The sequence below is a fragment of the Meles meles genome, chromosome 7 (assembly GCF_922984935.1).
Source record: "Meles meles chromosome 7, mMelMel3.1 paternal haplotype, whole genome shotgun sequence".
In the NCBI taxonomy this organism is placed as follows: Eukaryota; Metazoa; Chordata; class Mammalia; order Carnivora; family Mustelidae; genus Meles; species Meles meles.
The window spans coordinates 10,592,451-10,614,198 of record NC_060072.1 but is presented as its reverse complement, the minus strand read 5'-3'; the positions used below and the strand labels follow the sequence as shown (position 1 = coordinate 10,614,198).

Sequence of the window (21,748 nt, the reverse complement as noted above, 5' to 3'; positions counted from 1 at the left end):
GTCTTTGAAAAGGAGGCCTCTGCACACACACGTGCACAAGTGTTTGCCCTTCGTTCACACCTCTGGGCTGCAGGGCTCCCTGGAGGGTGGCGGAGCCTCCAGGAGGCTATGGAGTCCCCATGGGGCCTGGGCTGCCCTCACACCTGTCTGGTCTTCCCCGAGGACATCATCTCTCAACACCCAGTGGCCACCAAGGAGCTGGCATCAGTGGCCTCAGAGCTCTGTCCACGTGCCGCATTGCTCCTGCCACCTTGCCCCTCAGTTTCATAATTTAAAAAACAAAACAAAGCAAAACTGTAGACACTGAACTGGGGGCTGGGAAAACAGCTTCTTGGTCCCGCTTCAGGCACCATGACCCTGAGTCAGGTGTTTGACCATCCCTGGTCTGACCGTCCTGTGCTGTAAACCGGTATTGGAGCTGTCCTCAGTACCTAGACCGTCTTGCCTAATTCCTCCCCGGTGCATGCATTCCAGTGTTCTCTCTACACTCAGCTGGGCCATCGCGCCTCCTGGGGAGACTTCCACCGCCCCTACCCGTGGAAAGATTCTTCCTTCTGGGAAAGCACTTCTCGCATTCATTGAACACAGCACCTAACACATCAAGCACAGTGCTAAACTGTGGAGAAATACTAACTCATTTAAACCTCCCAACAATAGAGACATCTGCTCTCAACCCCATCTCAGAGACAGAGGTTGTGGGGAGAAGCACAGGAAGGTTGATTAACTGCTTCAACGTCAAACAACTAGTGAACGGATGAGCCGGGATTCAAGCCCAGGCAGTTCCAGGCCATGTGCTTCAGAACTGACTAGTTTATCTATTCTCTTCCCTCTGACTTCCTCTGCTCCTAAAAGACAGGCGGGCCTTGTAACTTCTCTGCCTTCAGCGTTTGCAATTGGCAGTTGCCCCCCAAAATACTTGCTAAATGAAAGAGTGAGCAGGCCAGGGATTATGCAAGCCCCAGAGGTCTTGGGAGAGGAGGGACCATAAGTTCTGTTTTGCAGGCAGGGAACTGTGTTCGCTCCCTGAGCCTGCCATGACTGAGTACTACGAACTAGGTGGCTTGCAACAGAAATTCATTTGCTCCTGGTTCTGGAGGCTGGACGTCTGAGATCAAAGAGTCAGCACAGTTGCTTCCTTCTGGGGGGCTCTGAGGACCTCTCACCCAGCTTCTGGTGCTTGGCTGACAACCTTTGGTGTCCTGGGACTTGTAGAAGCCTCACGCGGCATCTTCCTTGTGCTCCTGTTGTCCAAATCTCCCCTTGGCTTAAGAACACCAGTCGCACTGGATTGACAGCTTACCCTACCCCAGTATGACCTCATCTTAGCTACTTATGCCTGAAAGGACCGTACTTCCAAATAAGGTCCCATCCAGAAGCACCTAAGGTTAGGACTTGAACATGAATTTGGCAAGGAGACTCAACACAACCTACAACAGGAATTAACCCCCTACGAGGTCCTGTCTGACAGCTTCTGCCCCTCAGCTGGGCCTGATCTCTGCCTTTCCTCTTTTTCTTGATAGTATTCCTGCAGGCTCAAGGCCTTAGCACACACCGGTCCCTCTTCTAGGCACTCAGGTGTCCGCACTTCATGCACCCCTCCCCTGCCCTGCCAGCCCCTCCCCTGTCACACTTCTCTCCCGACTCCATTCTGTGGCTCTCCAAGAACAACAAGGGCACAGAGACGGCATCTGTCTTCCCCCACCGCACCTCCAGTCCAGGGTCAGAGTCTTGCCTACTGTCTGTGCTCAGGAAAATCTTTGTTAACTCAATAAGCTACGCCCAGAGAGATGAAGTAAATGGCCCAGGGTTGCACAGTAGGTTTGTGACAGAGTGGGCCTCGGTCCCAGGCCTCCTGATTCGGGTCCCATAGCTTTTAGGGGATGCATTTCCCCCACGGCCTTCCAGTGGTCTCACCGAGAAGGTCACCAGGGCCTGCCAGTGATAGGGGCAGTGCAAGACCATGGCGGGACTGTGGCCTTGCGTTATCCCAGGGAATGTCCCTCACATTCCTGCCTGGGGTTCTTCCCACCTGCAGAGTGTTTCCTTCTGTGTTTGGCATCCTGTGGAGCCCAGCTGTCACCTCCCCATGGGTCAGTGGCCTCTGTCTCTCCCACAGCTTGTAGGTGAGGACAACCTGATGCCTGGGGCCTCAGGGCCTGCGGTCTCCCAGCTCCTCCCCACTGATGCGGATGCTGACGCAGGAAGTCCTGGTCCAGAGCCTAGTGGCCATGGGCTGTTGCCTGGCAACCGCCTCTGAGAGACAAGTTCAAGGTAAGGCCTTGGGTGTGAGTAAGTTGAAGATCTGGAGAAGGGGAATCAGGCAGGGAGGGTCATCACCACCCTTCCTGCCTGTCCTGGCTCACAACCCCAGGCCTCACCTCCCCCTGAGGCGCCTGCATTTCCAATAAACGCACAGATTCCAGGCCCAAACCCCTACACAGGTTCCTTCCATCCCCCTGGCCCTCCCCGCACTGATTCAGGATTACTGCAGGGCACAGAGCCAAAGGAGGCCAGAGTCACCGAGTTAAAACTGCCCCCGAAGTTTGTGAAATGGAATTCCCCTATTCACTCATTTATTGCAAATATTCATAGTTACCTGACTCGGGAACACAGTCCCTGCCTGCAGAGGCAAGGCTGGCGGTGGGGCCCCCACGCGCATGAATGTGAGCGGGCACAGGCAATGACACATGGCATGGTGGGGAAGCTGGGGGGCTGTGGGATCCAGAGGGGAGCTCTGGCCCGGAAACCACTCCCGAGCGACCCTTCGCCCCAGCAGTCCCTCTGCTCTCACTGCAGGCACCCGCCTCGGGCACAGTAGACCCCTGGTGTTCGCATTCCCGTGCGTGTTCACACGTGGATGTGGCTGAGATGCCCGGGCCCCTCCTAGGCACCCCGTGCTCACAAACGCACACACAGTCTCCTGTTGCTGCCTGGGGCACACCCAGGCTTTGGGGTCAGGCCAGCCTGTCCCTCACAGTCACAGCATCCCCTTGTCTCCCAGGTGGGAAGGATGGGCACGTGACCCACATCTGGCCAATCGTCGCACTCCATCACTTTGTCTTTGGTAATTGGCCCAAGGAGCTATCACGTGACCCAGTCAAGCCAATCAGCTTTCTGCCACGAGTCTTGCTATTCGGGCTCAGGCAAAGACTCTGATCTAAGGCTTTGGGACCAAGGTCTGTAAGGAAGTTGGCTGAGGCTTATCGGGGCCTCTTCCATGCGCCCTGGAGACCCCGACTCTGGGAATCCATACACAGAGACCTGGGCACGCAGAGCTGAGAGATGAAGAGAGGGATGCGACCCCCCCCCCCCCCAGGCCCACCAAGGCGGACGAACTGGCCCAGGTCACAGCTGGTGTCATGTGCCACTGTCTTTATTGACAAGAGCAAGGGGCAGGAGCAGCAAAGGGTCCCCCTCAGGGGCATTCCAGCCGCCCGTGCTGGACAGGCTCACCTGTCCCAGGAGTCAGGAAGGCAGGGTTGGCCAGGAAATGCTGAAATGCCGGGCGCCCTTCTTCACTCAGACCCCCAGATCCTTCTCAGAGGAACCCCAGACTGAGGGCTGGGCCTCCAGCTCCAACATCCATACAAGGTCTGGTTTGGGGAACTTCTGAGCGGGCGTACTCCCCAAGCCCCGCCTTCTTATCTTTGGCCTCTGCCTCCTTCCCTTCCCCCAATCCTGGGTCTCGCACTGCTCTTACCCCCAAAGGCCAGAGACAGAAAGGCCGCCTGATGAAGGAGCAGGTGTGGACCAAGCCTGGTCGGGGGCTTTATAATCTGATACTTTACTTTATAATCGGATACACCCACCCCTACCCATTGTAGTGTGGGGGGCAGTTTGTCCAACATAACTCATTCCCCTCCCCCCAATTCTGAGCAGTGGGCAGACGGGACAACCTACTATTTTATGATAGGAAAACTGAACCCCCCAGAGGTCAAGGCTAGCTAGGATCCTGAGTTGAGTTGAAAATTTAGGTCTCCCAACCTGTGGTTCACGTGCTTTCCCTGAGGACTCCCTTGCCCTTTGCTGGGGTGGGGGATGGAGGGAGTTAGCCTGAGGTGCCGCCCTCTCCCAGGGCCAATCTCACCATGGCCCCGAGGGCTTACCTCTGGGAGAGAATCCTTGCACAGTGGCCTCTCCTGTGGTTCCCTTCCAGCCCCCACCTTGTCTTGTCTTCCTTGGGGCGCCCCACATTGTGGCCCTGGAGTATATAGAGAATGGGGAGGACTGCTCCCTGGCCCGTGGGGTCCTGAGTCTCAGCAATGGCCCTAGGCCACCATCAAGGTGCAGCCCCTCTTACCAGCCCAGGCAGGCCGTCAAGGGAGCCAGCGCTATACCTTCCAGAGTGTTTGCTTTCCCACCTTGACTGCGTGCTTTCCTTGAGATTGATCAGGGCCGGGCACCCACAACATGCTTTCAGCAGCGATGCCGTGGAGCTCCACCCAGAGGGGCCACGGACGACGGCATGGTCCTGGAGCAGATCTGTCCTCCTCCCTCCTGCCCCCTCCCTCCTTCTCCCTCTCTTCTTCCTCCACCCTCTTCATCCTTCCTCTCCTCCTCTCCCTCCTTCTCCACACCATGCTGTTAGGACACTGCCTTTCCCCACCGGTCTGCCTGACCCAGGCCCTGCCTTGGTCTCTGGGAGGGGAGGAACGCCAATGGGTGTTGCTATAAGGGGTGCTCCTGGAGCCCTCAGAGACCCAGAGACACCCCCCTTCTAGCCACAACCTCACGACATGAGCTGCTATGGGAATTGGTCAGCTGCCCTCAACAGGGGCCAAGTAGGGCCTTGGGTGGCCTAAACTTAACGCAGATTGGAGACGCTCTTTATGAAAAAGAATATAAAATTCCAAGTACAAAATGAGATACGGGGCCTTGGGTGGGCCCAAGCGGTAAGGGACCCTGAAGCTGGCCTGAGTGACTTTCCTAGAAAATCCACCGCCTCTCAGGGCAGGGAACACGGAGTCCCAGCACTAACATTTGGCCAAGAGGGCCTGGAGGTTATTGGGTTGCTCAGCAGGTGAGGCCTGAGGCCCAGAGAAGAGGAAGAGCTGGCCGAGGTCTTGCAGCATGTCGGAGGAGCTGATATGGGGCCTGAGCAGGTTTGGACCTCTCCCTGCACTGGGTAGAACTTTCTTCTACTTGGGGCCCCAGTCCCTCCCCTGTGATCCTAGCTCTGAGCCTAGGAAATCCAGACCTTGGTGTTGTTCTGAGGGCCAACCTTCAGGCTAATCCCCCAGGATGCTCTGTCTTTGAAGGGGAAAGCCAGTCTGGCCTTGTCCCCTGAACCTGGACCCCACTCCGGAAGGCCAGCCAGGGGTGATGCCCCTCCGGACTTCTCATCCAGCAGAGCTTGTCCTGGCTGATTACTCCCATCCCTGAGTCACAGAAAAGAATGCAAGGCCCAGAGAAGGAAAGGGACCTTGGCAAGGTCACACAGCAAGTCTCAGCGGCTATGGGATGAGAGCCCAGGCCTCCAAACATCCCATCGTGGGCCTCTGGCACCATGGATAGCATGCCCTTGGCACACCCACAGCCTCTGTCCAGTCCTGGGGCCACGTTGGCCCTCCACAGGCCCCCTACAGATAGCTGATGTGCAGTGTGCCTGGCTTGTCTCCCGCCGAGGCCTCTTGGGGGAGGAACTGCTTGTCCTTGTTGACCTTGCTGCTGGGCGGTCGCTCCTGCCTGCTGGTGCCAGGCTGCGCAATGAGGCTGACCCGGCCATTCATCTTCCCCTCCCCCTGCTTCCCTGCCCCCTCCTCCCCATCCTCCTCCTCTTCCTCCTCCTCTTCCTGTACTGTCTTCTCTGGAGGTCCTCCAGCAGGAGGCTCCTGGCTGCGCACACGGCGGGAGGGTCGCAGCAGGACCCTGCGGAAACCCTGCTTGAAGCGGTAGGAGAGGAAGCCATAGAGGATGGGGTTGGCACAGCTGTTGGCATAGGGCAGCGCCACCACCAGGAAGTAGAGGCCGAAGAAGGCGGGCTCCTCGGGCAGCGGGCACACCACGTTGACGATGTTGAGCACGTAGAAAGGCATCCAGCAAAGGACAAAGAGCGCCACCACGGCCACCACCATGCGCGTGACCCTGCGCTCCGAGCGCCGCCGCCGCTGGCACGACGGCGCCCGCACCCGCCGCCCAGCCGAGCGCACCTTGACCACGATGAGCAAGTAGCAGAGACAGATGACCAGCAGCGGCCCGAAGAAGCCCAGTGCGGCCGTGTAGATGATGAAGCCAGCGCGCCAGGCCGCCGCCGGCTCGGGCCACTGCATGTGGCAGGTGCTCATGCCGTGGGGTACCCCCGAGAAGACCACCACGGGCAGCACCACCACAGCCGAGGCCACCCATACGGCCACGCTCACCGTGCGGGCCACCGGAGCCGTGCGCCAGCGGGCAGAGCGAGTGGGGTGCACCACGGCCAGGTATCGGTCCACACTCATGACGGTGAGGCAGAAGATGCTGGTGAACTGGTTGATGCCGTCCACGGCCATGACCAGGCGGCACATGAGGGAGCCGAAGGGCCAGTAGGATAGGGCGTTCTGGGCCGCCAGGAAGGGCAGCCCCAGCATGAAGAGCTCATCGGCCAGGGCCAGGTTGAGGATGTAGACATTAGTGACCGACGGGCTGGCCGTGTGCCTCAGCACCACGTAGATGACCAGGGAGTTGCCCAACAGGCCCACCACGCACACCGCCAGGTAGACCAGCGGGATCAGGACACCGCTGACGGCCAGCCCTGCTGCACTTGGGTCTGCCGACCCATTTCCCAGGGTGGTGTCTGGGAACCAGGCTGAGGAGGTGTTCCCAGGTTCCAAGGTTGTGGGCGCGGAGGCAGGGTAGCCAGGGGTGTCCATGGCCAAGGCGGATGGGGGTGGTCTTCAATCAGCTATAGGCCTGGAGCTAAGGAGGAAGGACACGGCCACGTTACAGTGAATGACAGCTTTGTCGGCGCTGCCCTCCCCCCGCCATCACACTGAACTTGGAGGCCTGTAGTGTGCCCAGCCAGACTTTGACACACACTTTGGACTCGGCATAGGCCAGCAAGGTGGGCCCGCAAGCTGTCCCTGCTTCTCAGAGGAGGAGGCTGAATCTCAGAGAGGCGAAGTGGATGATGCCACCAGGGTGTGGTGCGGGGTGTGGGCTTGCCTGGCTCCGGAGGGCAGGGACCTTCACTGGCCTGGGCACCACGGTGTCCCCTTCACCTTCGCACCTGTGTGCCTGTGCGTTCTCCTCATATGTCTAATAGAGGAGCGAATGGATCATTCAATCAGCCCATGGCGACAGAGGCCCTTCCTTCCGTTAGTCAAGCATCTTTGACGCTAATGCGTTTTACGATGTGACTCAACGAAATCACAAAACAATACGTATCCTTTCTACAGAGGATGCTCTGGCTGGCAGAACCCCAAGGGGATCAACCACTGCAATAGACTGAAGGTGTTCCCCCACGCTCCAAACTCGTATGTTAAAATCCTAACACCCTCCCCCCCAGAGATGGCATTGGAGGGCAGCGGCTTCTGGAGGTGCATAGGTTTTCAAGATGGAGCCCCCCACCATGGGATCAGCGCCTTATAAATGGCCCCAGAGGGTTCCCTCACTCCTACCATATAAGGACACAGCAAGACGACTGACTATGAACGAGGAAGCAGGTATCACTAGACACTGAATCTGTTGGCACCTTGATCTTGGACTTCCAGCCTCCAGAACTATGAGAAATAAATACTGTTCATAAGCTCCCCACCCCCACCCCCCCACCCCAGCCCAGGCTGTGGGATTCTGTTCTAGCAGCCCCAGAATGGACTAAGCCACCAGCAGGTCTCAGTCCTCACATTTGAAAACCAGTGCTGCGTATCCCAGGTCTTTAACCTTGAACCTGGGTCTCTAGATGAACTGCAGTGGGGGAGGGGTGGTCCATGAACCCCCTAAACTCTGGTGCAAGTGAATGCGTCCTTGTCTTTTCTCTGGGTGGAGTCCAGAGTTTTGATCAGGTTCCTCAGATTCTGAATGGAGTTAAGAACCCCAGGCACAGCGATGTCCCCTGTCCTGGGAATCCGAATGCTTGGGGACCTCCCAGGCTGAGCCCAACCCACAGTGCCCCCGAAAGGCCCTGCCTGGAGTGGCTAGCTGTGAACTTGCCAGGTGGGCATGTGGCACCCCATGGTGAAAAACTCACAGCACACTGAGGGTATTTACAAGAAGAGCCCCCCCCCCCAACCTTGCATCCGCGGGAAAGACTTCCCAGAGAAGAGGGCGTTTCAGATGGGTCCTGAAGCATGAATGAGTTTGCCCAGTGACACAGTGGAAACCAGCATGCCCATTCACGTCATTAGTCCCTTTCTTATCACACCTCCCATGTATTATAAGGAGCTAGAACTGACTCTTCCCCGTTCCCCGGCTAGACCAGCTTTCCTTAAATGTAGAGACACCCTCTCAGCTTTGAACTGTCTCCTCGTCCCTTCACACAGCACAGGCATTGCCTCAGTGTTCGAGGCGTTGAAGGAATCAGAGGAGCCCCGAGGGGCCAATTCTCAATGCAAAGGGGGGTGAATTGCTGATAGTGGAAATTCAAGCCACTCTCGCTTGCTCAGAAAGGCCGCTCACCTCCAAACCTGTGAGCCTCTCTCAGGAGGCCCAGTTAGAGGCCAAGTCTCTTCTGGGGCCTGGACCTCTCCCTGCCCCTTCTTCCTGATGACCTCCCCCAGTCCCTTGGTTCCTTTCTGTCCCTGCCTCTCCCGACAGAAAACCCTGAGAGAAAAAGAAAGCCTCTGATATCCCCACTCTGAGCCCACACTAAGCCTGAATCGTCTCCCGTGGGACCTGCCACCTGCCTGCCCTATCCAGACACTACCTTTAAGATGCAAAGTTTCTGGAAAGGAAAGGTACCCCAACTTGGAGCAAACACCCCTGGGTGGGTGAGCCTGCCAGTTTGCTCCTGCCCGAGGACCTTGGATTCCTAAAGGCTCTGAGCACCAGGCCTGGCAATGGCAAAGATCCCTGTGGCATCGGCTCCTCCCAAGGATACCCCAGGCTCATTGGGCTCAGAGCAGCCCTCTCTGATCCTCCAGCCCCAACCTGTCATCACCCCAGGACCTCATCAGCCCTCCTGAGCCTGGGACACTGGCACTAGGAAGGGGCTATCTGGACACTGGGCTCATAGGATCCTCCTAGTTCCTCCAGCTCCTTGTCATTGACACCAGCTGCCAGGTTCCAGGCAAAGCCAGGGACACACAGCATCCTATGGGGTCTTATGAGAGAGGGACCAGTGTTGTCCCCACCATTAGACAGGGTGCAAAGAAGAGACCACACAGTCCTGGTCACACAGCTAGAAAGGGGCAGACCTGGGAGGACCTGAAGGTCCTCCTCAACCACACACACATACACACACACACACACACACACACACACACACGCACACACACACACACGCACACACACACACACACAGTCCTCCATTTCACAGGCCGGCAGACTGAGGCTGGGCCTTGGGGAGGCCACCAGCTGACATCCCATTTTCCCACCAGCCTATGCAGAGCTCCCCTCCCTGTTCCTTGGGTTCTTGAACTATTAAGATCATGGGCTCAAACCCCTGGAATCTTAGGATCCTAAAAATAGAATGTAATTTCTTAGAATGGAGTTATGGAGTCCGAGATGTTTAGACTCCGTGTCCTTGAATCGGAATGTCAGAATTCCTGAATGCCAGAATCGGCCCTCTTCCTCCAGGAATTGTGCACTCTGAGACCTTGGAGTTCTTTCTGGCTTCCTCAGCCCGGGAGCCCTATGTCATCCGTCCACCTTGCCACCCTGCGCGCGCATCCTCTTACTGCATCGCTGTGGGGCAGCCAATCACAGCCCGGGGCCGGAGGAGACAGGAAAGTGCCAGGCTCCTGAGAGAGGAGCAGGGAGCTGGGCAAACCTAATATCCAGGATGCAGGGACAGATGTCCCCAGGGAAGCCCGGAGGGAGCTCTGAGGACGGGCTCCCCCTCCTGCTCAGACACATGCGTGTACACTGCACGCACACACACGTGCTAACACACAGGGTCCTGGGAACACAGCATACCCAGCCAGGCCCTGCCTTTGTGCTGGGCGGGGGATGCCACAGACCCTCCCCAAACCCCCTGCTACCCCAGAAGACCACGCCTCCACCCTCATCTGATCTCATCTTTCTTGTCAAAGTTGAACAGGCCGGGCGCCAGAAGGAGGAAAATTACAGCTTCCCGTGGGCATAAGCCAACCTACAATTTAGGTACCGTCCTTTCTTTAAGGAGCTGGAGTCCTGTGCATGGTCTAGTTCATGCTGGGGGAGGAGGGACTTTTCCTCCCTGTCTGGTTTATCTTTGGCACAAGCTTGCCTGAAAGCTGGGGGCGGACTCCTCGGAGGACTGTTCGAGAGGGGACAAAGGCCCAGAGACAGCAAGTGGCTGCCCTGAGCCACACAGCAATTCAGCACAGCCCCTCAGAGATGCCAGACACCCGAACCACTTTCCATTTGTCTGCCCCCATCTGCTTACCCTCTTGAGCGCTGGCTCAGGGGTGCGGGAACCCTGAGCTACTTAGTTCTTCAGCCCCAGCACCTGGCGCGGTGCCCAGCACTGGGAAATGAGGGCAGACCAGGCAGTTCAGCAAGTAGAACTCGGAGCGAGGCGAGGCATGGCTCCCAGGCACAGGGCTCAGACCCACATCAAGAGATCCTCACAAAGCCCAGGACAGAGGATTTTTAGAGAGGAGGACGCTGAGGCTCAGAGAATTTCTGTAACTTGCCCAAGGTCACTAGCTGGTGAGTGCGAGACCAGAATTCAAACCTGATTCCGTCTGTCCCTCAACCATCAGTACCTCCTGGCCCTGCTGACTTCCCTTGAAGGCCCCCGGCTGAGAGGAATCCAGGACAGGGACCTGAGATGGCCCTGAAGGCTGCAGGCTGATGCTCCCCAGCCAACCGAGTTCTGATTTACCTCTGCAACCCCGGGTCTTCCCCCCAAAGATCTAGATTGTGCGAATCAGTGCCAACAGACTCACCCCCATTCTAGGCCTGGGGTGTGACCCCCCAGGAACACACTCCACGAGCCCTGGGCTGGGGGCTTGGGCTCTGCCACGGAATGATAATCCCTAATTACTGTGCGACCTTGGGCAAATCACTTCCTGTCTCTGAACCTCAGTTTCCACCTGTTCCAATGAAGACAGGTAGATCCACCTCCCAGGGTTGCTGTAAAGATTAAATGGGAGTGTGCTGAGCATGGTGCCCAGCACAGAGGAGGAGCTCGGGGAAGCTGGCCCCGGGGCCGAGGCCCGAGGTTTCTTCCAGAGCTTGGACACTCTGCCGCTGTGTGATTCCAGTATTCTAGAATCATGGCACAAGAATCTGAGATGAACTTGTCCCTACCCCCCACAGCCCACTAAGAGGTCATAGGGAGGCCTTCTTCCTCCCTGGGCCTGCCCACTCTCTCCCTGTCCCCAGCCGCAGCTCCCCAAGTTCATCCCGGGCAGAGGATGGGCTCCAGCACCCCACCCTCAGGGACCCCCCCCAGGCCCAAGCCTCCTTACCTGCCCATGGGGCGAGGGGTCCCCTGCTTGCCGCCAGGCTGGTTACCATTCTGCTGCCCCCTCTCCCTGTCCAGTCCCCAAGTGCCCAGAGCACCCTTAGCTGGAGTCCCCACACACTGCCCACTTCTAGACAGCTTACGGCCTGAGCCCCTTCCTAGGCTTGCAGCGGCCACGGCTGCCCACAGAGACTCTCCCATCTGGTCTCCGGCCCTGACTTTCCACGGGCGCCTGGTGCGTCACCCCCCATCTCCAGGACACGTCCTGGAGGAGGGGGGGGTTAGAGGCACAGAGGGGGGTCTGTGGGCAGGAGCTCAGTGTGGGGGTGGACCGAGAAACTCCCAAGGAAAAGAAAAGGGGAGCAGGGACTGTCGGAAGCCAATAGAAATAAAGGGGAAAGGGGGGTCGGTCGGAGGTGGAGAGAGAGGCAGAGGGAGAAGAGAGTGAGTGGGTGGAAAGCCAGAATGAGGGGGAGTGATAAGAAATGCGTGGCAGGGAGAAGAGAAGCAGGAGCAAAGAGGAGAAAAGGGGCGAGAGGGAGATGCAGAGGGAGGCAGGGATGGAGAGCGGAGAAGGAGGAAGGAGAAGGAGGGGGTGGCAGGCAGAGTGACAGAGAGGGATTGTGCCACAGATGGTGACATGGAGAGCCAGGGAAGGAGGGAGCAGGAGTGGGGGGAGGGTGCGGGAGGGGCCGGAGAGCAGGTGCAGGGAGGGGGGAGGGGCGGCAGGTTAGGGAAGGAGTGGGGGGGGGAGGGGGGATGGAGGCAGACCCTGTTACCGAGGAGATTTGGCCACCCACGCTGGCCCTGGCTCCGGCAAGGGGAGGGGAGGTGGGGTGGGGGGAAGAGAGCGTGGTGCTCAGAGAAGCTGGATGCCCCCCTAGGCCACCGTGGCACATACCCCCCAGGGCGACAGCTCAGTCCCGAGGCCAGGCAGGTGAGGGATTGGGCAGTGCTGGGAGGGCAGGGGGCGAGCACTGGGCTGGGAGTCCATGGTCCTGGGAACAGGCTGAACACCAGCCAGAGGAAGGGCGGGTGGGGCAGCCTGGAGAGCCCAGGGCGTGGTAGGGCGGAAGGGGGTTGTGGAATGACAGGGTAAAGAATACATATTTCAGGCTTTTGGGGCCACGGGCAGAATCAAAGATATTACACAGGAGAAAACAAATGTCCACTGTTTATAAATTGACACAGTTTAAAATGTAGTAATAATTGAGGGCAACATTGTATGACCCAGGTCTGCTACTGAGAAGAATGGAATTCTCTGGGCGGGGGGACGCCGTGCTAATTAGAGTTCAGGTGAGTATTTCCTATCCTCAGATCGGTTGCAAATGCTTATCTACAAACTCCATTAGGAGTCCGCAGCCTGGACAAAGGCAGGTGGTGGGCAGGCTTGGCCAACACGTGGTCTAGGTCCTCTGCCCAGAGCCTAAGCGGCCCCGGGATGTGTACCCCGGCTCCGCTGACCCACCTTGAGACCACCGGTGAGTCGACCCTCCTCTGGGCTTGTTTCCTCATCGGGATCATTGGGAGATTGGACTGGATCATTCCTAAACTCCTCTTTCCATGGGACCATAATAAACACCTGGGGGTCAATTAGCAGTGGCTTAACCCTGCCCCCTGCTTCACAGGCATTGGCCACAGCGGCGGAGGGGAGCAGAGCAGGGCGGAGGGGAGCAGAGCAGGGTATCCGATTTACGGATGGGAAGCTGGGGCCCAGAGGGAAAAGCGATCACACAGCCAGCGAGTAAAGGAGAGAGAAGGGCCCCATGTTAACGGTGTGTTGCTATGCTAAGCACCTTCCCCGCAGGCAGCCCTGCCCCTGCTCAGAGGGCGAGGGGGGACCAGTCAGAGAAGGGAGGAAGGAAGGGCAGTGAGTCTTGCTTGAGCACCTGCGGTGTGCCAGGCACCATGCAGACCCCTTCCCATCGCGCTCCATTCCTCACGACTGGGGCGGGGCACACTTTGTCACGAGGCACCCAGGGCTGGGAAGCAGTAGGTCCTCAGATAGGCCAGCATCAGATTTTCCCAGAAGAGCCACTCTGGCTGTCGCAGCGCACAGTAGGACGAGGACCACATGCACTTTCAGAGGCTTCTGGAGGCCCCGTTCCTCTATGCCGTCCTTCCACCTGCCAGGGGTCCTAGACAAGCCAGCCCCTCCTTCCAGTCCCACTGTTCTGTCTGTGCAAGTTCCTGAGGGTAAGGGGGCTCCAGACAGCTCCTGGGAGGGAGGGAGGGGTTTCCAGAGCTCTGTCCCTCTCCTGCCCGAGGCCCTGCCAGGGCTTCTCATGCCCCTCAGAATTAGTTCCACCCCGTGCAGCCCTCCAGGCTTTATAGCCGGTTAGCCTTGCCTCGGGCCCCTGCCTTCTCCTCTGCTCATTTCCTTCTTCCCCGAGCTCCAGGCACACCCAACCTCGCCCATTCATTCATTCATTGACTCTAGACAGCCGAGTTGAGGCCTCTGAGATAGTGAGAGGGACGGAGCAGTATTTAGGGAGAGGGCCCAGGTGGAAAGCAGAGTGGCTGCAGGGGAGGGAGGCAGGGGAGGCGGCAGAGGGCCCTGTCTCAGTCTGCGTGGGTGGAGAGCTTCACAGGTAGGAGCAGAGGAACTTCTTGACCTAATTCCTGTTCTTCAAAGGCTCACCAGTCAGGCACTGGTAACAGTGTTGGTCTCCGCAGGGCCTTTGCACAGGCTATGCCCACACTTCTCACGTAACCCCACTACATGGGAGACGAAGTCGTCCCTTAGGTGGCCTTCTCCTGGAGGTTTCCCCAACCTAGATTAGCTAGGCCCCTCCTCTAGACTTCCCAGAGACCCCAGCCTCACCATGTCCCCAGGTCTGGCATGAGCTGGCACAGAGTAGGTGTTCGCTGTGTGTCTATGGAAGAGAAGAAGATGGGTGGACATCAAGCAGTAGGGTGTGGAGGAGGGGAGACTGTAATCCGTCAAATGTCTGCTGGGGGCTGAGGGGTGGTAAGGGGTCCTAGGCAGCAGGCTGGGGCAGGTGTGGCCTGAGTCAGACAGCGTCCCCTAGCCAGGGGCCTTACCCAAGCTGATGTAACCCAGGGATCCCTGATCGATCTCTCCTCCTGAGGATGGCAGGGCAGAAAGAGGATGTGCAACTCCATGCCTGCGAGCCCTGGGAGGCTGGGGACGCTAGGTGTCAGAGCCGGGAGGTGGCCCCATCTGGCCTGGCATCGAGGTCCTGGAGCATGAGAGCCTCTGGCCTCAGGCCTGGCATGTCAGTGCTGTTGTGTCTGCCTGGTATCCTGGAGGGACCGCCTGGAACACCTCTCAAAACCAGGACAGAGCTATGTCTGCCCCATCACACCCTGACCTCCCCTAGATCATGTCTAGGGCCGTGTCTCCACCCTCAGACTAGAGGGCTTCACCCTCAGACTAGAGACCAGGGACTGCGTCTCTGCCATCAGACAGGTGGTTTCCCAGAATTTGGGGCCCAGGTTCCTCCCATTCCTGAGAGCCCAGATGGTGCTGTCTCCTCTCCCTTTTCCCCTACAATGACAAGGCCAGAGCCAACAGTGGTGTAGGCTGGGGGCCTGAGCTACTGACGCTCCACTCACTGGCTGTGTGACCTCTGGTATGTGACTTAGACTTTCTGAGCCTCTGTCCCTCAGCTTCAACACCTGCTGCGCAGGGGTGGTGAGATAATAGAATTAGTTAATCCTTATATACAGCAGCAGTTCCCAGGGACGCTGAGAAGCTTTAGGCAGCATGAATCCCCCGTCCTCCTATGTGGCGGGGACAGAAGGGCTAGCCGTCTGCACAGGTGCGCCTCAGCCCCTGCTCTGGCCCAGTCAAGCAGCGTGACTCTGTGAAACCCCTCTGCTAACTTCCTCCTTCGGTAGAATGTGTCCACCTTCCTGTCTGGCCCTGGGTTCTTATGATGGTCAAACAGAGGAAATGCCTGCGGGCTCCTGGCCCCCAGCACCACGCTTCATAGCTTCTACCTCGGACTCTCTGCTTTCTGACCTGATCACTGCTCTCCCTCCCCCAAGTCTCCCTTCTGGGCCAAGCCACCATGGCCTCATCCGTCCCCCTTCTTCTGCCCTTGCCCCACCTCCTCAGTGGGGAGAGTGCGTCCTTTAAAAAATAAGTCATGCCGGTTCCTTCCTCCGTGAGACCCTCTAGGGCCATGGGCTGGCTGCTGTAGAATGAAATCCTCTATCCTTTCCGTGGCCTGAGGGGCCCATGGAACCTGCCTCTGCCTGCTGCCTTCCCACTCGCCCCTAAGACTTGGCTAAAAATAAAGGCAAATAAAAAGTAATTGCATTACAGATTAAAAAAGAAGACAGAGGAGGGAGCGTCAGAGAATGGGAAGGCAAAGTACTGTTTGCCAGTAAATTTTTAAAACCAAAGTGATAAAAAGACTTCTAAGAGCAGAAAATAGCTGTCCTCCCGTGGCCTTGACCCTTCCCGATCCTGAAGGCAATTCTATCCTTCGAGCTCTTCCTCCTCGTATCTTCTCCATCTTGCCAAATATTGGATTTATTTTTCTAGCTCCCGATACCCCAATTTTGTCCATTATCTACTGACTTCCTACTATGGTAGAGGAGGATTGTAGATTTCTTACACACTCTGGTCCCTTCTCTCCACTCTCTCCACCCTCTCCACGAAACGACATTTTCAGTTAAGGGTGTGCTCAGTGGTTTCATTAGGAATGGACTGTAAACATTATTTCCCGCCCAGCCTGGAGTTCATAATTGTTTCACTTTTTTCATTTACTTTGTTGTTGTTGTTGTTGTTGTTGTTTTTAATATCTCAGTTTTCTAGGACTCTGTACTTGCAAACACTCCTCCTGCTTTTTAAAAAGCTCCCAGGGGAGTTTCCAGGGTCTGAGCCCGGTGAGGATTTCTGCCTGGAGGCGTCTAAACTGCTCCCCTCTGTCCTGGCTGTCCTCTGTGCCTGTGCGAGGCTGCCGCCCTGAGAGTCTCCCTTTAACGCTCTATCAGCAATTCCCTTCAGCATTTTCCTGTGTTAGATCCCATTTCTTGATTCTTCCTCCTTAGTAGTTTACTCCCTGATTTTGTGGGTGCACATCTTCTGGTAATTTCCTGAGCAAGTGCATATGTTTGAGAAGAGTGCATTCTCCTCACACGTCATTTGATAGCTGGGCTGGGTATAGAAATCTAGGTTGAGAATTACGTGAACTCGGAGGATGGAAGCCATCTGTCCGTATGTCGAGCTCCCAGTACCACTCTTTTTAAAATTTAATTTTAATTTTTTAAAAAAATTTTTATTAAACATTTTAATTTTTAAAATTTTATTTTAATTTTTAAAATTTTTAAATGTTTAAACTTTTTATTTAAATTTTACTTAGTTAACATACAGTGCCATATTGGTTTCTGGAGGAGAATTCAGTGACTCATCATTTACATACAACACCCAGTGCTTATCACCAGAAGTATCCTCCTTAATACCCTTCACCATCTATCCCATCCGCCCACCCACCTCGCTCCATCAAGCCTCAGTTTGTTCTCTATTGTTAACAGTCTCTAATGGTTTATTTTCCTTTCTCCTTTCCCTCCCACCCCTTCGCATATGTTCATCTGTTTCTTTCTTAAATTCCGCATATGAGTGAGATCATATGGTACTTGGTCTTTCTCTGACTGACCTTTTTCACTTAGTATAATACATTCTAGCCCCATCTGTGTAATTGCAAATGGCAGAATTTCATTCTTTTTTGATGGCTGAGTAATATTCCATCATATATATATATAACCTCTTCTTTATCCATTTGTCCATCACTGGAGATTTGGACTCTCCACAGTTTGTCTTCTCAGTACCATTCCTATTTTCAAACTTCTAGGATCTTTGCTTTATCCCTAAATTTCTGCAATTTGGTAATGCTTGTGTTGTGCCTCCCCCACTACAACCCCTCACAACATGCTCTCCCCCACCAAGTGTTTGGGGACACTTAGTGAACTCTTTCAATCTGAAAATTTGTGTTCTTCTGTTCTGGACAGGATTTTTTTCCTTTCTTTTTTTAGAGATTTTATTTACTTATTTATTCATTTGAGAGAGAGAGAGGAGAAGCAGAGGGGGGATGGACAAGCAGACTCAGAGCTAAGCACAGAGCCCAGTATGGGACTCAATCCCACGAACCCAAGACCATGACCCAAGCCAAAATCAAGAGTCAGACGCTCTGCTGACTGAGCCCCCCCAGGCGACCCTGGACAAGATTTTTCTATTGTTTTCTTTTGAACTTCCTATTATTTACCTATTGGCCTCCTAGAGTAACCCTGTGATTTTCTTTTTGTTCACTTTTACCATCTTATTCTCCCCTCTAGGAGTTGTTTTTATTATTGTTGTTGCTCACTCTGTTTTAGCTTCCAAAACTTCTATTTAAAAAAAATTTTAATAAACACATTTCGAATTTCTTTTTTTCTTTTTTCTTTTTCTTTTTTCTTTTTTTAGGGTGCCTGGGTGGCTCAGTTGATAAAGCGATTGCCTTTGGCTTAGGTCATGATCCTGGAGTCCCAGGATCGAGTCCTGTATCAGGCTTCCAGCTCCACAGGGAGTCTGCTTCTCCCTCTGACATTTTTCCCCTCTCATGTTCTCTTTCACTCTCTCTCTCTCTCAAATGGATAAATACAGTATTTTTTTTTAGAAAAAGGATTTTATTTTTTATTTGTCAGAGAGAGAGAGAGCACAAGCAGGGGAAGCAGCAGGCAGAGGGAGAAGCAGGCTCCCTGCTGAGCAAGGAGCCCAATATGCAACTCAATCCCAGGGTCCTGGGATCATGACCCGAGCCAAAGGCAGATGCTTAACCAAATGAGCCACCCTGGCATCCCACATTTCTAATTTCTAAGAGCTCTTCTCTGTTTTCTGATTGTTCCCTTGTTATGGTCTTCTGTATTTATTTGTGAGTGCGATAGGTTTCCTTCTCTCCCCAAGGATAACAGTGATGATTTCTTTTAAGTTTTCTTCTGCTCACTGCCTTGTCTCTATTTCTTGCTAGTTCCTTTTTTCTCTGTTTGTTTGGTTGGGTCTCTTTCACAACAGAGCTTCCCTCAATTGTCCCTTCATCTTTGTTACCCATTCAGTTCTCAGAATGAAACATTAAAGCTCGGATCGGGAGCTCCGTGTCAAAGGGTAGAGCTTGCAAGATAGCGATCATCTCTGGAGGGACAGCTGGCTCTTTTGTCAAGGATACCTAGCTGTTACTGAATGTCAGCCTCTGTAAGACTTTTCTCTGGGGCGGGCAGATCCTGGTCATAGATTCCCATCTGGGATAAGTATATGCCTGGGCCCTAGCATTCCTGGACTCAGCCAGGGAAGGGGGCTATGGTCGCCCTCTTGAGTATTCAGACTTCCACTGAATTCCCCTGCATCAGTCAGCTATTGCTGTGTAACAGACAACCACGCAGACCTCTACAGTGCCCAACAATAAGCATTTCTTATACTTCACAACTTCAGGTTGGCTGGGATGGGTTGATCTTGGCTGGGCTAAGCTAGGCAGATCTGCTTTGAGCAGCAGGTGAGCTGGATACCTCTGCCCTCATGTTCCTGGCACTAGTGGGCTTACCAAGGCATGTTCTTTCATCAGGACAAGAGAGCATGCCCAAGGGTACAAGCACAACTAGGCTCACTTATGATGCACATGCTAACATCCCACTGGCAAAAGAGCAAGTCACAAAGCCAAAGCTAGCATCCAGTGGAATGGGCAAGTAGCTCCACCCCTGGAGGTGGGCATGGAAGGAGTGATATCTGCCAAGCATAACCAAACCACTACAACCCAAATAATCAGTCTGGAGCCTCACCCCCGCCCCCACCTGCCCTGTAGCTGGCATCCTTGGGTCCAGAAATCTCTGGTTGGATCTTCCCGCCCAGCCTAAGGACGGGTGGTTGCCCGGCTGCATAATGTAGTGAGGAGGCCCTGTGGGTCTGATTGCTCCTTAAACAAACTTACAGATAACCCACCAGTTTTCAGCCTCCCGCCTTGCCATCTGTGGTGTCTGGATCCCCTACTTCAGAGCCTCCCAGGGGTTCTGCAAGGTCAGTTGGTTTGCATCTCTCCCACCTCCAACCCCCCCCCCACCCTGCCCCAGAACAGCAGGCGCTTAAGTTTGCCTTCCCTGGGTTCTGTTAAATCATTTACCACCCCTCCATCTGCTCTCCAGACTTGTATGCTGTGGTTCAGGGTCACAGGTGTCTCCTGGTTTCTTTGAAGATGAGAGTTTATGTTTCTGTTTCATGTTCTCCTTATTGTCGTGGCTGTTTTTCGGCAAGGGGGAGGGGGCTGAAACATCTCTACCCCGGCACCTTGAGACCAAAATCTCGTCCTTGCTCTGTTGCATTCGCTTCTGCGGTATGTGGATCAACCACATGGCGGGGGTTGATTTGCTCACCTGTCTGTCTCATTAGCCTCTGAGACCCCAGGGAGCAGAGGGCGGGATCTCACCATCTCTGCACCTCCAGCCCCCACACAGCTTGGCATGGAGCCCAGGGTTAGTACATGGGAGCGGAACTGAACTGAACTTCAAATTACATGGATGACTGCTCATCATCTCACCTACCTTAGGGCCGTCAGAAGTCTTCTAGAACCATCCTAGATCCCTGTCTCCCTCCCCAGAGCCTACCCTGCCTTCCCTCTTACAACCCATGAGACCCAGGTGGAGTCAGATGTCCCCAGAGGAGGCTATGTCTCTGTTGGTGGGGGAGTTAAGAGGATAGGGAGGAGAGGGAAAAAAATCAAAGGAAGAGATAACAGGGACCTCAGCCCCGGAAAAGTCACTGTTTCAGTATACCATGGTATTATTTCTCAGGATTTTACAAGTTCGCTGAACTTAGTTGGATGTTCTTCTGCCTCATGTGATTTTCCCGGGACCACCATCATCCGGGGACTTGACTGGGCTGTACATCTAAGATTTCCGATGTGCGTGACAGGTCCCTTGGCAAGGACGGCTAGAAGGCTGGGCTCAGGTGGGGCGCTGGATGGGCTGGGTCTCTCTCTCTCCATTAAAGTCTATTCTTCCATCTGCTTATTCATTTACATAAACAACAGGCACTTTTCCAGCATCTACGAGGTGTCAGCTACTTGTTAGGGTCATGGTGAGCCATCCAAGCAGAAGGGCTGTTTCTCAGGGCTCTCTGCTGGCTCTGCTGGGCTCCCCTCCCTGGGCTGCGAGCTCCTAGGAACAAGCCCATGCTTGACTCACGCTCAAACCCTGTGTTTGCTGCACAATCCCCATAACGATTCGCTAAATGAGTAGATGACCGAATGAAACCATGGTCATACAAGCATTTGTTAAGGCAAGAGGCGCACATGGTGGCATCTGAGAGGCACAGCTGTTTGTAAATGAGAAGGAGACCCTGAGCTGCTCCTGGCGGGGACGGCGGATGCAGGGAGGCCCGTGAGGCGGTCACGGCTACCGTCCAGAGAAGAGATGCAAAAAGCCCAAAACAGGGAGCGGAAGTGGGGCCAGATAAAGGGGTGGGGTTAGCATACAACGAGACGCCAGATTTTCCAGTTTTGGTGACCATTGGATGCTGGGCGAGGGAATTAGGGGAGTCAGGGGGACCCCCAGGCCTCTGCTTTGGAGGAAGGAGCAAGGAGCAGCCAGGCTCTGAGACCGGAAGCCCCAAATGAATTAGCTCATCCGGCAGGTGCTTTCCACGCCCACCAGGAAATGACGTCATGGCAAGGCTCCCAGTCTGATGTCCTGCTGCCCAGCCCGGGCCTGCCCCTCCTAGGTGGGTGTTCAGGGATGGCTGCCTTTGGAGTGAAGAATCACCAAATTGTCAGCTTCTGCCCGCAACCAACAGCTCTTCCTGTTTCAAAACCAGCTCCTCACCTACTCCTCTGGAGGTTTCTCTTTCCTATCAAAAGGGCCTCTGGTGCTCAGCCACTTCGTAGAACAGAAGCGAGTGACTCACCCCATGTCCAGTGACCGCTGGACACAATGATACAGTGGAAAGAGCACGGGGTTAAGAAACCTAAAACCTCAGTTACAATGCTGTCAGCCAACAGTAATGGAGGCCTGACCCACCATGGTGTACACCATCCATGGTTTCGTTTTCCTTTTGTTCCCATAACAAGGCAGCTTTTGACATTGGCTCAGCTGCCGACCAAAGGTGTCAAGGATCCAGGCTCTTTTAATTTTTCTGCTCCTCCATGCTGAACATGTTAGTGTGTATCTTCATGCTTGTGGTTTCAAGTGTGTAAGATGGCTGCTGCAGCTCCAGACATCACATCAGTTTTG

At 55.0% G+C, this 21,748-nt stretch overlaps 1 protein-coding gene across 1 annotated transcript; it reads right to left on the bottom strand.

Moving 5' to 3' along the window:
- Window positions 1-3,357: 3,357 nt before the first annotated feature.
- Window positions 3,358-12,076, bottom strand: SSTR3 (somatostatin receptor 3). The gene is made up of 2 exons (XM_046010893.1): window positions 11,532-12,076; window positions 3,358-6,894 (listed from the first exon to the last, which is right to left on the bottom strand). Exon 2 carries the CDS (start codon window positions 6,846-6,848, stop codon window positions 5,580-5,582), a length of 1,269 nt encoding a protein of 422 aa, XP_045866849.1. The 5' UTR covers window positions 6,849-6,894; window positions 11,532-12,076; the 3' UTR covers window positions 3,358-5,579.
- Between the last annotated feature and the right edge of the window lie 9,672 nt (window positions 12,077-21,748).

Bases quoted from the DNA above. Each gene is read 5' to 3' on its own strand.
- SSTR3 (XM_046010893.1), bottom strand. From the start codon at position 6,848: ATGGACACCCCTGGCTACCCTGCCTCCGCGCCCACAACCTTGGAACCT.